A 17313-nucleotide genomic window follows, 5' to 3' on the forward strand; every position below is an offset into this window, starting at 1 on the left:
TGATGACATCTTTCTTTGACATAATCTAAGGAGGAAGCATCAAACCAGAAAACGTAAATGTCCAAAAACACACAGAAAAAGAGACATTAATTAACCCAGTAAAGATATTTGATCTTTATTACAATAACATGACAGGGGCATCTCATAAAATCACATAAAGGTTACACTCTTGTCAAATAACATATTTGAAACCCTGTCTGTCCAGGGTCCACGGACATTGATCATTCCCTTTATGTGTAACATTTCATTCTGCCTTCCCAATGGATGAAAACTACATGGTAACTAGATATAAAAGTCTTTGTGATGCACAGACCTATCTGCGTTAAATTAAAACAGCAAAAGAGACAGTTCTTACAAAATTGTAATAGAAATGATCAGAAAAACAAAAAGCAGTCCTTCCCACCTCTCCTCTCAGACTTTACTAACATAGTATTAAAGGTAACGCAGATCCATATTTTGACCACTTTAAGGCACAGTTGCAAATCAATTCCCTCTTTCAGGAGATTGACAAGGATTAGTTCAAAAGCTTTTTTATTTATTAGTCAGATTACGGTTTGAGGAGGAATTTTATTTAACCTCAAATGTCCGTGTACATAAAATACCTTACAGTAATGCAGCAACTAAAGACTTTCGTTTTCGATTTATCTGTTGATTATTATAATGTCACAATAGTAAAAAATGTCCAACCCATTTGTCTCTGTCCAAGGTGAAGTATTTAAATGTCATGCTGAGTGTGAGACAGGCTGAATGTGAGACAGGCTGAGTGTGAGACAGGCTGAGTGTGAGACAGGCTGAGTGTGAGACAGGCTGAGTGTGAGACAGGCTGAATGGTAGACTGTTTTTCCCAAACCCAAACATATTCATTTTAACATGAAATAAAACTGAGAAAAGCAGAACATCTCCATATTTTAGAGACTGAAAACAGCAGTTTCTAAAATAACGATTTTTTTTTTATTAGCAAAATGGTTGGCAATTACTTATTTGTTGATGCACAAATCGACTAGTTAACTAATCTTTTGCCGCTGTACGTCCCACGTCACAGGGTTCACTTCCTGTTTTCTGAAACCTGTTGCAGCTTTTACCTTTTATGGATCCATATATTTATCAAACAGTTGCCCTGCTACACGTTTCTTCAGAGGAATCAGAAGGATCTGCACAATGCACATATATGGCAGCTGAACACATCATGTACCAACTCGACTCCCCCCCCCCCTTCAACCAGCTACTTCTTCTTTCTGTTCCTTGTTGTCATGGTTACAGAGTAAAGCAACATTACTGTGAGGCCTGATCAGCAGAGCTCCGACGCTTCAACGTGGTTGGCTGATTGTTCCTCAAGCTGCAGTGATCAATAGCCAAAAAGGAGGAAACTGTCTTTAAAACAATAGAACAAGGCAATGATATGTATCTTAATATGTGTGCATGTACAATAAGTGTGGAACAAATACAACAAAGGCATATCAGTGTATCTGCATGCAATACGTCCACATCTGTCTGTCTCTCTGTTTGTCCGTTTATTGCTCCACATCTGTCCTGCGCGTTGTGCGGTCACAGGTTGTCTCCGGGCTGGTACTGCGGCTCTGTGGCCGTGAAGTAATCCTCCAGGAAGGACTGCAGGTACTCGAAGGTGTGCCTCTCGTCAGCCTCACGCCTCCAGCACTGCACCATCAGTTCATGGAGCGAGGCGGGGCTGCCCGGGGCGCAGGGCATCCTGTAGCCCCGCTCCACCTGCTCCAACACCTCACGGTTGTTCATGCCTAAAGGGATGGAGGAGGGAGGGGGGGGGGGGGTTTGGACAGAGGATAGGGAAAAAGGGTTCAGAGAAGGAGGATTGGATCATAAACAAATCATAAAACACAATAATAAGCACACATTGGATACATCGGATATGGAGGAAAGGTGAAACATATCAAAATAGTAATGGTGTTATTCACACAGGGTAACTCACGAAACATTTCAAGGATGACATACTGCATTTTTAATCTTTGAATTAACTAGGATGCATCTACAGGTGGTTACACTAAAAAAGAAAACAAACCTAGGATCTTGGAAGATCATTTAAAAAAACTGGAAAAACTTTATTTGCAATTTATTTACTGCAACACTTTCATACTGTATGTGGATTTATTGAACTATATAAACGGCAACAAACTGGCAATGATCCAGATCAAAAGTGTTATCTTTTAAGATTGTATTCATCTATTTATTGTCACATTTGGGTGAGGGAAAAGGATGTGTGCTTTTTTTCAAGGCAGGGTTGCAAGTGATTAAGAAAAGGTCTCCCCTTCCTTACCATTTACTTTTATAGTACATTTGAAGCACTCAACGAGAGCTGTCGTGCAGTTTGTATTGGTTAAAAATGTGAGTAAACCTTTAAACACTCAACACACAAAATTGTGTTCTTGTCCCATTTACTAAGTGAAAAATTACAACAGCAACAGAATATTTACTGCCAAAGTTGTTACTTAAAAAAATGTAAACTATATAGAAAAGTCTCACACAGCACATTGATTGTGTTTCTTCAAGGCTACATGAGTTTAAGAAACAGCAGTACCTGGGTAGGGCACACGTCCCTTTGTGACGAGTTCAGTCAGCAGGATGCCAAAGCTCCAGACATCTGACTTGATGGTGAAGCGTCCGTACAACGCCGCTTCAGGAGCCGTCCACTTGATGGGGAACTTCGCCCCTGAAACCATGGCAACACAGTGAAGATGCATAATCATATAATTAGGATAGATTATGTATAAAAATATAGGCACGGAGGCAGAGGCAGACACTCTTAATCATCGCACTCATCATCATCGAGCAAGCGTGGCTCTCATCATTTGTCTGTCTCTCACACTCACACACTTAATATCTCACGTAGTTACCTTGTCTGGCCGTGTACTCGTTGTCCTCGATGAGCCTAGCCAGGCCGAAGTCAGCGATCTTACACACCAGATTTTCTCCAACGAGGATGTTGGCCGCTCGCAGGTCACGATGGATGTAGTTCATCCTCTCGATGTACGCCATTCCAGCTGCAATCTACACACACAGAGAGAGAAAAGAGATCATTGAGATAGTGAAAACATGTCCTTAAGTCTGTCTTTGTGTGTCTGTGTTGAACTCACCTGTGCAGCCATGTCCACCAGCTGAGGCAGCTTCAGACTGTGACCCTCTCCGTCTTTCAAGAAGTCCAACAAACTTCCTGAAAAACAAAGATTGTTACATAATGACTGGAAGTCCTTACGCCTCCTGTAACTCAGATATGAGTATTATAGTCCGATTCATATTAAGATATTTTTTTGAAAATTCATAGTGACACTATTTAGTAAATATCTGTGTTTGTCCTGCATGAACATCCAGACTTTTTAATCCTAAATACTTTTGTGAAGGCTGAATTTATGTTTTACCTGCCCCAGGCTACCTTCACACAGGTCAAAGGTCAGAGGATCAAAGGGAATCCCTTGATATTTGGATATTGTCCAGGGTGCGTTCCAGTACCAATACTAATATAATCTTTAGTATGCCAAAAGAAGATATGGCATATCCCAATACATAAGCCAAATACAGTATGGCAGAAATACCAGGATGTCCTACTGCTGCATTTTACAAGCCAGGTTTTCTGGCTATTCTACCCCATCACCCTCTGTGCAGCAGAAAGTATATCACACTGATTAAACCACCATGACAGCATATAAACAAGTGTGTTCCAAATCACATTTTTACTTCAAATGTCCTGCTAGCCATAAGGTTCAAGGACCAAGAATGATGTCCCAGTTGTATGCATAGAGCATGGAGCAGTTCATACCTTCTAATGGCAGCTGTAATACAAACTAAAAGTAAAAGTATGATATTTGGAAGTGAGCCTGAAGCGTACCTCCCTTCCACCAAATGTTTTTAATGTAGGATAAAAGACTCGACTATTGAACATTTCAGTTTGATGTCTGTTGTCTGATGCTAGTCCACAAAATATAAAAACAATTTTTTGTTCTATGAATGGTTGAAATTTTGAACATATGCTGATTTTTTGAGGTTTCCATTGCAGCACAGGGTGTTTCTGAGAATGTTCTTTTTTCATGACCTTACATTATTATTATTTAAGTAAATATATAAAAACTGATATAATGTTATCTATTTCTATTATCCTGTATATTTATTATATTCATCTTCATCCATCTTTTGTACATTAATTATTACATCATTTTTTCAAATATTCCTCTTAAAGGAAAGAAAACACTGCTGATTTCTGAAGAGCTGATTTCTTAGAGTCAGCGAGGTCTCAAACATAGAGCAGTTATTCACACTGTATCTACATTGGTAGGCATGACAGTCTACTCAGCCTGGCACCTTGGCTCATGAACTCAGTGATAATGTAGATGGGCTCCTCTGACACCACGGCGTAGAGCTGCACCAGCTTGTCGTGGCGGAGTCTCTTCATGATCTGAGCCTCCTCCAGGAAGGCCTCGGGGGACATGGTCCCCGGCTTCAGAGTCTTCACCGCTACCTTGGTGGTGCCGTTCCACATGCCTGGCATACAGACAATGATATGTTAATACACACATGGACACACAGGGACATGCTGCGCAGGCATGCACATCAAATTTCTGGCATAATTACAATGTGATGGCTGTGTATACAGTACATATATACACTACGTATACTAGGACATATACAAAAACACAATATGCAGGCAATAACACAAACAGGGTTATACTACTAGTGCATGCAAATGATTGCTAAGATCATGCATGACATGAGACAGAGAGATGTAAGTAGGGATGGAGGCTTTCTCATCTTACATCAACACCAGCAGTACCTGAGGCACACGGACAGGCACATAGCTTGGCTGGCTTTGAGGAGAAATTCAGAAATGTGAACACATCTGAATGTTGCTTGTGAAACTGTTTGACAATTTTAACAAAAATTGGAAATACATCACGTGGGAATACCAAGCAATAGGGATAAACATGAAACTCTACCTACATACACTGACACAAATGACATGAAGCATTACTGACAATCTTAGCTACAGGACAGAGACGGACAGCGCTGGACAGACATTTCTCCCTCTCGCCTGTACGGGGCGTCAGAGGTTGGCGGTGTAAGCCTCACCCATCCAAACGTCGCCGAAGCAACCTTGCCCCAACTTCGTTTGCATGGACAGCGTATCCCTGGTCACCTCCCAGGCGTCCCGCCCGAGTCCCATGGTGAGAGGGGTGGAGTTTTTACAGGGCATGGTAAGGTAATAACACAGCCCGTCATTAGAGCCTGTTATGGGGGAAAGGAGGGTGAAGATGTAGTGAAAGGAAAGAGTGTAAGTGGGGGATGAAGAATGGGAGAAAAAGGGTGTAGTGATGGGGGGGAGAAATAGAAGAAAGATGGGTGGGGGGGGTGACAAAGAGGTAAGGTGAGATGATGAAACATGCACATGCAACAACAGGGGAGGAGGGGAACAACTCTGCACACCTGGATGTAGAATAAATACATTTTTTATGTATTAACTGCTGCTTCTGTGCCATTTCTATCACACACAGAGAATTATTAGGGTTTTCATTGTGGAAGTTTCTATTCAATACATCACCTTTAAATATATTTCAACTGTGTGTGTGTTGAGTGTATTTGAGGCAGACTCTGAACGACACACACAGATAAACAGGGCTTTACTGTGGATGTCTTTACTCCAGAAGTGTTTACCAATGTTCTTGTCGACTGAACACAACTAAGACTTAAATGCGTTATATGAACCTGTTGATCTTCTAATACTTTATTTTATCCAGGTGTGCTCCTGCTGTCGCCCTCCCCCACTGCAACACAGTCCATTCATACCCATCCAGACTTCTCCAAACTGGCCGTTGCCCAGTTTCTTAATCAGCTGGAGGGATTCACGGGGAATCTCCCACATATCCTTGGTCTTCACTGATAAGTCGGCCAGCTTAGGCATGCCCCGCTTACAGTTGCCAATCAGACGGCAGCACAGGCCTGCCGCTCTCTCTGAGAGAGAGAGGAGAGACAAACAAGCAGGCAGAAAGTAAAGCAAGAAGGAAACAAAACAAGGAAGAAAGCAGCAAATGCAGAGTAAAAAAAAAAGAACAAGATAGATTGCTTATCCGCTTATGCAACTGACAAGTAAACCATAAAAAAGTGCACAAGAAACACTAAAACATAAACATTGTGAGCAGCAAGTACAGACACATAAAAGATGGAAAACGAGCGACAGTGCAGTAAATCTATTTACAAAAGTAAATGATATGTGGCCAAATCTCTCTGTTTGCTTTGATCATTTTGTAATGTTAAGTCAGAAACTGCAGAGTTTTTGCTTCATCAACAAAAGCCACTAGGGGGCAGATGTACACAGACAGAGAGCAGAGGAAGTGGAGGGTGTGAACCCTGCCTGTTACAACAACTCTGAATCAAGCATAACAAGTGGCTAACGGTCACAGTGGTGGAAGAAGTATTAAAACCCTTTACTGTATAAAGTACATGGAAGTTAAATACAAGTAAAAGTCATGTGTTCAAAATCGTTTGTATCTGAAAGTACACATTTTTGAACAGTTAAACTGAAAATACTTCAAAATTGTACGTACAGTAAAAGTACTTACTTTCAACCACTGGTAATTATAGTATGACAGTACTAGCCAGGATGGACGTGCATCATAAACTGGCGACACAAACACTTGAGATAAGAAACAAATTGTGTTTTTTGGCTTTATGTGTTTGTGTGCGTTACCTGTGTAGTGTACGACCAGCTCCTGCACCGTGTCAAACTGTGATCTGGTGGTGATGTAGTATCCTCCATTGTCTAGTTTACGGATCTTATAATGCTTGACGTGGTCTCCCTTGTTGTCGTCCCAGTCACGGATAGACAGAGAGTAAGCACCTGTAGAGAGAGAGGAGAGGAGAGGAGAGGAGAGAGAGGAGAGAGTGATTACCAATCGCGGACAAAGAAGCATAAAGTGGGGGAGAGGTGGGGAATAGAAAGAGAGGAAAATTGAAAGCTATCATATATTCTCTGTGTGTGTGTGTGTGTGTGTGTGTGTGTGTGTGTGTGTGTGTGTGTGTGTGTGTGTGTGTGGCCTCTTTACCCTTGGTGGTCTCGCTCTCTCGTATGAGGAAAGTCCCCCTCTGGTTGCCATGGCCCAGCAGCTGTCTCTCCGCATCCTTCCTGCCCATCTTCCCAAAATACCACCTGTCACCATGACAACAAAACACAGGTCAGCATCGCAACAGCTCACATCCTTTAACCTCTGACCTCACACTACTTGTCAATCAAAGAGACAATCTTCCAACTTAAAGTGTCGCTACTTATATTGCAGCAGATGTAGCTTTCAGCGTGCGTGCGTGCACTCACTCTTCTGCCTGTATAGAATCGACAGGAGCTACGTAGTTGGAGGGGATGTAACCTGAGTGGCCTGTGTCCAAAGAGCGAGCCTCCCACCAGTCGCCCTCTCTGAAAAAATCCCGAAACACAAGAAAAAAAATATGAGGACAAAATCCTGCAAACCTCTTTTTCAGTTGAGATTAATTCTGTGTATATTTCACAAAAGATACTGATGACATACTATTCTAAACTAAAGCATTTATTAATAGGGGATATTGAACAGAATGTTAGAAAGTTAGAATTGACCTTATTTTCAACCTAAAGTTAGCCTTTATTTGTTGGCAACCAATTCCTTTTGTCCTATTTTTATTTCCAATGCGTCATTACAATCCTGTCGTAGGTTTTCCCCAACATCTGTTAACAAATGGTAGTTTGTTTTTTCTTACGTGTTGTTGATGATCTGGAATTTCTCTCCTTTCTGAAAAGTGAGGTCATCTTCAGTGCGAGCGTCATAGTCATACAGAGCTATAAAGAGAGTGACTCCACAACCTGTAAACATACAAACAACAAGATAAGAGTTTCCTGTTATACACACATTTCCTAGCAGGGAACCCTATCTATCATTTAGGGTTTTAATGTTTAAAGTGATAAGCTGAAGGTTCCTTAAAATACTTATTAACATTTCCTCTTGTCAACACTCAGTGCGAATAAATACCTTCATAGAATACATACATATATGTTGCATTTATTCAAAATTATTTACTGTCAATATCACAATACCCACTCATCATGTCATCCATCTGTCAAAAATGTGTTGCTTTGTTAAAACGTATTTTTTAAATATATTTTACTCTTTTGAAGTGTAACTCTCGATGCATTTTCTTTGCTAACTGCCTGACGGAGGAATGTCACTCACTCAACATTAAAAGAGGCTGAAAAAAATGATGAGCGGATTTTGACGCATCTCAGTAAATAAAAAAAAGATTGTGACTTGATAGAAGCTTCATGATAGCTGACTGAATTTTAAAATGCATTTTTCCACAAACAAGCACTATGGGTTTTTGTTTCTTGGATAAATATGTGCCAGACTCAGGGCCAGTATAAGCAGGAGAAACAATTAAAGCTCCAATAAGTCTCTCCATTTACATATTGGCTTGTCAGCATTGATTAAATACATAGTTTGAAAGAAATGAGAGAAAAGAAGAGAAGGACCCTCTAATGACGATGATATGATCACGGTTTCTCTTGTTTTTAATAGTTACAAATGTTAAATGGGCTGCCGTATAGCTCAGTTGGTAGAGCTGGCAGCCCATACTGAGTTGAATATCTGTAGCTGAAGAAGCACTTGGTTGCTCTACTATACATTTATGGCACCCTGTACTTGGTAATATAGTTATTTTCACCTTCCTGATTCTAGCTAACACGATAAAACCGTTAGACCGCCCTACTTGTGACGCCTCCAGGCCGCAGGTGTGCGTTGGTGCTGGGGAAGATGGCGCTGGAGGAGAAGCCCTTGTTGAAGTCGGGGATGGTCTGCGTCGGGTCGGGACAGTAACGGCCCTGAGTCAAGGCCGCGGACAACCCTCCATCTGCGTTGCTAGGAGACAGATCTGGAGCATCCACTCCTGCCGATGATGCTGCTGCTTTGGCCGCCTTTTTCTGCTTGCAACAGGCACACCCCATAATAACCAGCACGGAGACAGCGTCTGTGAAAGCAAGCAGAGTTCAACAAACACTCCACAACTATTTCTCACTATGTAAATGTCAATGTATTATTGTATTCATTGCTGCCTGGTGCTGTAGGCTGTTTGTTATAGCAAATTCTTTATAAATATACATCTACAGGGAGCATTCAACTGATTTTACTGTTGTTTATTGCACTTGAAATTAGTTTCTATTATTGCACAACATGTTTCTTATTGCACTATATTTTTGTTCCATGTACCATATTTGTTTTGCCAATAGATATGAATTTAGTTTATTTTTAAGTAACAATATGTTCTGTTTTCCGAGATAACACCCTAAGGTTTATTTAGAATAAAAACGAATTAACCCGTGTAAAATGATACTCTAGAGATTTAGTACTTTACCTCCATAAAATGGAAAACTGTGGTCAAAATTGAAGCAGCAGGCCAAAAATATCCTGTTTTTAAAAGCGGAGCATGAGTTACTCTCCAGAAACACCGGATCTTACATTTCCCATAATGCAACCAAATAATATCTTTAACCTGACCACTTTTCAAAACCCATATTTCCAGTTCAAAACAACATCTTTCAAATCACAAGCCCAAGCCGCAGTAACCCTGATGACAGGTGTCAGAGACGATGGTGTGTTATTTACTGTGTGTGCCAACGTGTGTCGCTGTCCTATCACCTAGGGTACAGGTATTTAGGGTGTGTCGTATCACATCATTGGCTGTGTTTGACCCCGGAAGAGCATATTGTTTTTTACCTCTGTGTGAGAGTGTTTTGTAGGTACTGTTTGATTTGTTAAATGAATGGAATATGAATGGATATGGATTTATGACGTATGCTACGAGACAAGAATAAACAGATTGTATTATGCTGCAACCGAAGACAAGCCTGTTGATTCTTCATTGAGGCAACACAACATACAGTTACTTATCCACACGGTACAGCGCGTCAGACAGGTCACTAAAGGTTTAGCTCCTATGGGGTATTCATTTGTTTACATATTGGAAATCTCCTTTAGTCACAGAAGAAATCACAACTGAATATACAACTTCAGGCTGAGCAGCACTCCTTGGAACAAGTAAGCTGAAATAATGTTTAAAATGGTGTCTCCCCTTTAGTACAACAACGACTTAAGATATCATGACAACCACTTCTTAACAAAATAAAAAAACAAGAATCAGGATTATGAGAGGATTGAAAATGTAAATATAAAAAAACGAAAACATTGTGAACTTATCATCTTTCCTAATTCCTGTCTACACAACCTGAGACTTCAAACACAGACTGACAGAAAGTGAAAGTATCACACATCAACAACATGTAGGCGGCCACTTAACTTAAGAGAAGTGTTAAGAGAGAAGTAACAAACTAAAAATGACTTCCCTCAAGCGGGAGGAGGAAGAAGTTGAGGTTGGAGGAAGTAGAAGTCAACTTTTTTTTCTCACCTGATGTTGTCCTCTATCAGATCATCTGTCAATCACCATCGCCACTGGGAAAAAAAGAGGGAAGTGGTGAGAGACAAGAAGCTGAATGAGAGAGAAGATGAGTGGCAGAGAACCTGGGAAGAAGAAGGTTTTTGAGAATCTGAGAGAAATGCTCAAGAGCGTTAAAGCGTGAATAAAGAGATGTGTGTGAAGAGAGAGACAGAGACAGCTACACAAAAACGGAGAGAGAGCCAGCTTGAGATAAGCAAAGACAAAGAGAGATGTGAGGTTAGCCACTTCCCTTTTTGCTTTTTGCAGTTTCGAGAAGGGGTACTCTGGTCAACAGCTGTGTGTACATGAACGTGCATGTGTGTGTGTGTGTGGTGAAACAGACCTGTGAATGTCATCATTAGACAGATGCAACTGGCACAAAGTGACAGTCACTGAAAATGTGAAATGTGTTTCACAAAGATCATCCTGTAGATGTGCACACGTGTATACGCAATCCTGACTTCCAGTTTTGGGTGAACCTCTTTGCATAGAAAGAGCTTGTTGACAAATCAGCATCAAGGAGAGCATACAGAAAAGACTGTAAAACGTTTTAATTGTAGGGCGAAAACATTTGACATTGTTCCTCAGGAAACAAACATGCGTACTGCCAGTCAACTGTTTATTACTAGCTCACAGCAAAGGTTTGATATTTTGGGTAATTTTGTTTTTCATCAAAGAGTTAGATGAGAATGCTGAAACCACCCGTACAGTAAAAATGGATCTACAGAAAGTCAGCCAGAAGGCCTAGCATACACAAACAGGAAATCATGCCCGACTCTGACCAGCTGCAAATAAATGACACACCATTACCCCAAAAACTCCCTTATTACCATGCGGTTTAAGTCTGTCGATGCAACAGCCCTGCAATAAATCCCACAGTCAAGAATGTCATAATGATCTTCTTTTTGAAGACTGTTTGGGCGAATCAGAATATGCAAGCAAAATATATTATATATCAAAAGTTCTTATTCTATAGTAGGTATTTAGGTTTTGGACAGCTGGTTGAACAAGATAAGCTTTCTGGAAGGAAATTGTGATTAGTATATTTCACATTTTTGTGTAGGCATTAAAATGATTAGCAGATTCACCAATACTGTGAATGATTTTAAATTGCACCCGCAGATTAAACGTTATGGTTTTTTCTGAGGTTATAGTTTCCAATGTTTAATAATTCATTGTAACTGATGTTAGAAAAATCTCTCTGTCTGTCTATTGCAATCCAACAGCACTCAAATAAACACCTCTCTGAAAGTTTGAAATATTCTGTAGCCTTAATGCAGAGAGAATGTATTGCAGGCTTGTTGTATTCGACTGCATTAGTGTTATAATACAATCATCTGGCAGCTGAGTGGCCCTCGGATTCAAACTGGCAACCTTTCAATCTGACTAAACTCCAGCCTGCAGCCCCCCCCCCCCCCCCCCCCCACCTCCTGAGGAATGTGAGGGAAGTCTCACAGAGGAAGAACAATAAAGGTTATGGCAGGGAGCGACAAAAAAACAAGAGTATTTCACTTTCATTAAAAAACCAGCAGAGCTTCCAGTGAGCAGCGACAGGTTGATCCCATCCACAAATCCCCCTGAAACTCCTCTCAATCTTAAAACCAACAACGGCTATTATGGGCAACATCAAGGAAAGGCCGAAGCAAAATATGCAAAAATGTTACACAAGCACGCACACACACACACACACACACTGATTCACTATCAGGTGGGCCATCAGGAGAGCTACAGGAAGTAAGCCCTGTTAGAGTTTCCTGTCCACCCTTCTGATCGCTCCCCCTTTTTCCTGGAAACTGAAGACAGAGTACACACACACCTTTTTTTTGTGAGCTGTTTTTCTCTCCCCCAACTCCTCCAACCCCTCCAACTCTCTCTCTCTCTCTCTCTCTACTCTCCACTGGACCGAAGCTGCTGACTTTCTTCACTTTGATGAGTTTTTAAAAGAGAGAAGCGCCTTTCATCTTCATCTTCATCTCACCTCTGCCTTCTCTGTCGTCTCTTCATCTCCTGCTTCTCTAAGATGAGCCGGTGACCACAGAAAGGATCAGCTGCATAACATGGAGTTACATAATTAAATGACAACATGAATTTGATAATGATAAATCACACGGGTTTAGGTGGTTCCTGTGAAGGGGTTAAGTGGTAACATTCTGTATGTACATTCATAGTGTTTCTCTGGTCCAATCTTCGATGTATATTGAAGGATTTCTAATAAAAGTCTGAAATGAATCAGTTTTAAATACTGTTGTGATGTCTTTACTGCCTGGTTCTAGGTTGTTTTAGGACTTTTTAGCTTCTTGGCCCAGTTTAAAACAAAGTCATCAAAAGGAACCCTTACGTCACTTTGATGAACCAGGGAAAAGGTAACATTGCTTTTAAATTAAACAGGGGAACTAGCAATCTGGAACCTTTTATAATTTCAAAAGTGTCCTTCCTTGCACTGGTAGATGCACACACACAAACACATTACTGTTTGCTGACGGCCGTACAGTCATTGTTCTCCGCTGGGTTCCTGTTGATCACATTTTTGTCTTCCTCTCTGCAGAGTGAAGCTGAACTAGCAGCTGATCGTTCAGTTGACCCGAGTGTTTATACATAAAGTCACACACACAGCCGGGAACACGGCCAACTGGACGAAGGCTTCACCAATGAAGCACGGACAGGAACATGTGCTACTGTGCACCCACTGACTGGTTTATAACCTGCCATGGAGGAGAGCCTCCACATCAACAAGTCTATGATAATGATCTGGGTTTCCCTTCGAATCAAGTTGCTACAGCAGTGTGTGTGTGTGTGTGTGTTATTTTGGGGTAGCATGATCAATTAGCGTGTATACTGAAATGACACTAAAGTAATTTAAGAACAGTGTGTGTTCCTCTTTGCAGATTGAAACCAAGCAACAACCTTTAGACACAGTTTGCAAGACGAACAAAGTTTGAAATATATGTAATTTTAAATGTAAGTTATGAGAGCAGACGATATCCGTGCATACATACATAAATAAGGGAAATAAATATAATGAACAAACTGATCACTGTTCCTCAGTAATGCACACATGTTGAGCCATTTGCTAACCCTTCAAACTAGAAAACAATACAAATAGCACTATCATTAATGATACAATGGCCATTAATGCTTGCATCTTGCCGAATGTACACCCCAAAAACAAACACTTTTCAATCATACTCATTTAAGAGAGATACCAGTATTCAATTAGTCTGATGTTTCAAAACACTGTTTCACATCACTGACTGGTTGCTAACCCTTTTATAGCAGCAGGCCAGAATACATCATTACAAAACAGAAGTAGTTTCCTCTGGTGGGGAGAAGTGCGGTTTTACTTTGTGATATGCAGCAACATGCCTTTTCACAGCATCAGGTTTACTTAACCTTTATTAATAGGCATATTCGCCATGTCATTGACACTTTTTAAGGTGTCGTTAGAAACATGTTCATCTACCCGTTAAGGTATGACAAACAAATAGTTAGAAAAAGGTTTACTTGGTTTGGATATATCATTCAAAAACTTCACTTTTGCCCAAAAAAGTTGACCGTAAGAAAACTGTCTTTGGTAAGATCAGGGTTTTGTGAGTTGTCACTGCGGAATTTTTAACAGTATCGCAATGCTGCGAGTGCTTCAAAGTAAATGTAGCTTTTATGTATTGGGTTGGAGTCAGAAATCTCACAACCTGAAACGATATGCACAGCTGTGTTTTGTATTTGGAGTATCTCCCCTTAATGCTTTTTCAAAAAGTAGTAAAACAGCTCTCCATCACAAAAATCCTACGTTCAAAAGGGTTTGACTCTAGAAGTATTATCAGCAAAGTGTACTTAAAATCAGAATGTGAAATGGCTGCTTTAAGTGTTTATATAATTGGGCCATTATGATGCGAAGAATAATCTGAAAAGCAGCAAATACATGTGTTTGAAATAAAAGTAGTGTAGTAAAAAGAACAGGAGCGCCCTCTTAAATTATACATTCATAAGTACATCAAATGTATACTTATTTCTTTCCATAACTGCTTTAAATTTAACTGCAAGTGTTGTACTCAACAACAACAACAATATAAGGAAGCAAATCACCTCTAAATCATTAACATGCATATAGTGCACTCGTATAAAAATCACAATAACATCACCCTCCATCGTTACACTCGCAAACACCCAAATCCAAATGACACACCCTTTCCTGCACAGTGGACTGCAGATAAGCTTCTCCCAGCGGGGAATTCAGAGAGAAACACACTCGTGTGTGTGTGTGCGTGTGCGTGTGTGTCTCTGTTTCTCTCTGAATTCAGAGACAGGATTGTTCAAATCTGTTGAGTTTACTGTACTTTTACACAAGTTCTTGCCAGACTTTGTCCAATCCTTCCCTTTTCTTATTTCACCATGTCTTCTCTTACCTTTCTTGTTTCGACTCTCTGCCTCACTAGCAGGAAGCCTCACAGGATGCAGAGGGTGAGTGGAGCAGGAATGATATGACAATGGGAAGCAAGCTGTCACCGAACGCAACACACATAGAATACACACACACACACACACACACTAGGAACGGGACAAACTGGATGGGGGGGGGCAATGGAAAAGAAAGGTGTCTCAGCCATTGGGACGTCCTGTTTCCACATGAAGTCACCATATCCTCCAGATACAGAGGTGGCTTGTTGGAAGGCCTAAATGAATAAAGTTATTGCGTCTGTTTTTCTAAGCATTTTAACATTGGGCTTGCTTATATGGGTGCAAAAGGAAGAATAGTCTTCCTCAGGTTGCACCAGTGGCTGATGGGAAAGTCTGTCTGAAATGACAGATCCAGCCTCTATCCAACCCTGTCTATCACAAAACTCATCTAGGACAATTACTGTCCTCAGCTGCTTGGTGGGAAATCTGTGTGACGATGTTAACCCCCCTAACTAAAAACAACTCCACGCCCCCTTCCTTCCTGGCCCGAGGCTAAAGACAGGAACTGACCTCGTAAAGAAACAGGAAGTGATGAAGTCCGGCCTTGGACAGCCTAATCGCGTTTTTCCCAATCCGACCGTCAAAATTCCACAACAAATGCTTCACACAGACAGACAAGCCGCCATGAAATCAGTAGTGAAACAAAGATTGATGTTGATGACTTTGAGGAAGGTGGAGTGTGTATGCAAACCTCCCTGCAGGCCATGGTGAAGAAGCAACTAACACAACCTGACTGCTCTAATGCCACGGAAACACCTCAGATATAGAGGGACATGTTCAGGAAACATGCAGCCTTGCCTTTTCCTCAAGGTGGCTTCCGGTATTCACTAAAGGAATATTCTGCCACTAGAGCAAATTCAACAAAGTCTGATAGATAGACAGCCTTCAGTACAATTACAAACAAAAACCACCCAGTTGATCTGGATGATGCTGTCAGCCACAACCTGATATATATTTGACCCTTTGACCTTTTCAATTCATCAATGTTCTATAAACTTATTACAACCTTATAATGGATCATCCTTGCCTATCACTAGTTACCTAGATTGTTTAAATAGTCATATTCCACTTGAAAAAAAAGCACTGACATTGACTTAACTTGGGTAAGTTCCACTCTTTCAATATTGCAATGTTGGCTGTTTGATTTCTAAATATCCCTCTGTGTGGTATCCGTCCAGTATGAAGAGTGGAAGTACTGGTTGCCGCACTGCATTAACTTTTCACAATCAAAATACCCAAACTTCCTTTTATCTCACAGTTTACATGTTACACAATTTTTAAAAATACTGTAAACTGTCAGCAGATTTGTCTATTAAGTCTAAAAAAGAAAAAGAAAAAAAGTAGAGAGGGCCCTTGGGTGGTGGTCTGCAGAAAATAATCAATCTATGTTAGTTCTGTGGTAGCCTAATTCAGTGACCTTATACCCACCCTAGTTACATTTAGTCTCTTTCACTGAGGTGTGAACCAACTTCCTCCACTCATACAGAAGATAACTGTTAAACATTTAAAAACTAAAATCCATTTGACAGGTTATTATGGAAAACTACAAAACTATGTACCAAGATTTATGTGGAATTCCCACTATTTGCTGGTAAAGACATCAAAGCAAAGATGTTCTAATTATACGACTGTTAGACTGATATGTATATATTACAATTTCAGACATTTATTATAATTAAAAGGAGACATACCTGACGAAAAAAATGTCTTTATTCCGGGGAACCCTGGCGTCCCGATGTGAGTTAGTGGTGTCCGGTGTCTCGCAGGGTGAAAAGCAGCGAGCAAGTGAAAAAGAAGTGTGCGCGCGCCTCGTCCGGAAGGCTTTGGGAGCGGACTTCAAGCGCGCGACGAAGTCCACCCCAGAGGAACGCGCGCGTGTAGTGTACAGTACGACCTACTCATTGATGTTTAAAATAAATTATAACTTTAACTGTTATTTTCCTTTGAGAAATTATGTAAACGCCCATTTACAACCTATTCAATTATGTATACTTATTCTCCTTCAAAATATAAGGACATTGCCGTTTAAGATCAAACCTGAAACTACCTTTCACAATCATTTTGACTGCTATCAGGTACCCTTGCAGAAAACGCAAAGAAGAGGAAGTTGAATTAGATTACTCTGATAAAGAGTTTGCATTAATCACGCTAAAAAAGCAGAAAGTTATTGTGGAAGTAGGCTACTTGTAGCATGTAGTCCCTGAAAACCGGCAGTAGCTGGTGATGATGCAGTCTGGGTATTTTCACTCTCGATGTTTGACTGACAGGCAGGGTGAGAGGCGACACAAGCACTCAATAGTGTGAACTACAGGAAGACTAAACAAAATGTGTGATATCCGCGTACAAGAGTGACTATTCTCTTGTGTGTGCTTTACCAGCATGTCTCACACT

General features: G+C 40.7%; 1 protein-coding gene across 3 annotated transcripts; it reads right to left on the minus strand.

Moving 5' to 3' along the window:
* Nucleotides 1-90: 90 nt before the first annotated feature.
* On the minus strand, nucleotides 91-17125 carry yrk (Yes-related kinase). Of its 3 annotated transcripts, XM_034124519.1 has the most exons (14): nucleotides 16614-17125; nucleotides 10438-10481; nucleotides 8746-9003; nucleotides 7744-7846; nucleotides 7328-7426; nucleotides 7062-7165; nucleotides 6707-6856; nucleotides 5806-5970; nucleotides 5092-5247; nucleotides 4327-4506; nucleotides 3108-3184; nucleotides 2868-3021; nucleotides 2552-2683; nucleotides 91-1754 (listed from the first exon to the last, which is right to left on the minus strand). In XM_034124519.1, exons 3-14 carry the CDS (start codon nucleotides 8978-8980, stop codon nucleotides 1546-1548), a joined length of 1764 nt encoding a protein of 587 aa, XP_033980410.1. In that variant the 5' UTR covers nucleotides 8981-9003; nucleotides 10438-10481; nucleotides 16614-17125; the 3' UTR covers nucleotides 91-1545. The 3 variants fall into 3 exon arrangements, with proteins under 3 accessions (XP_033980410.1, XP_033980407.1, XP_033980408.1); XM_034124516.1 differs by lacking the exon at nucleotides 5092-5247 and having other exon boundaries at nucleotides 16614-17123; XM_034124517.1 differs by lacking the exon at nucleotides 5806-5970 and having other exon boundaries at nucleotides 16614-17121.
* Between the last annotated feature and the right edge of the window lie 188 nt (nucleotides 17126-17313).

Source organism: Trematomus bernacchii, unplaced genomic scaffold (assembly GCF_902827165.1).
Source record: "Trematomus bernacchii unplaced genomic scaffold, fTreBer1.1, whole genome shotgun sequence".
Lineage (NCBI taxonomy): Eukaryota > Metazoa > Chordata > Actinopteri > Perciformes > Nototheniidae > Trematomus > Trematomus bernacchii.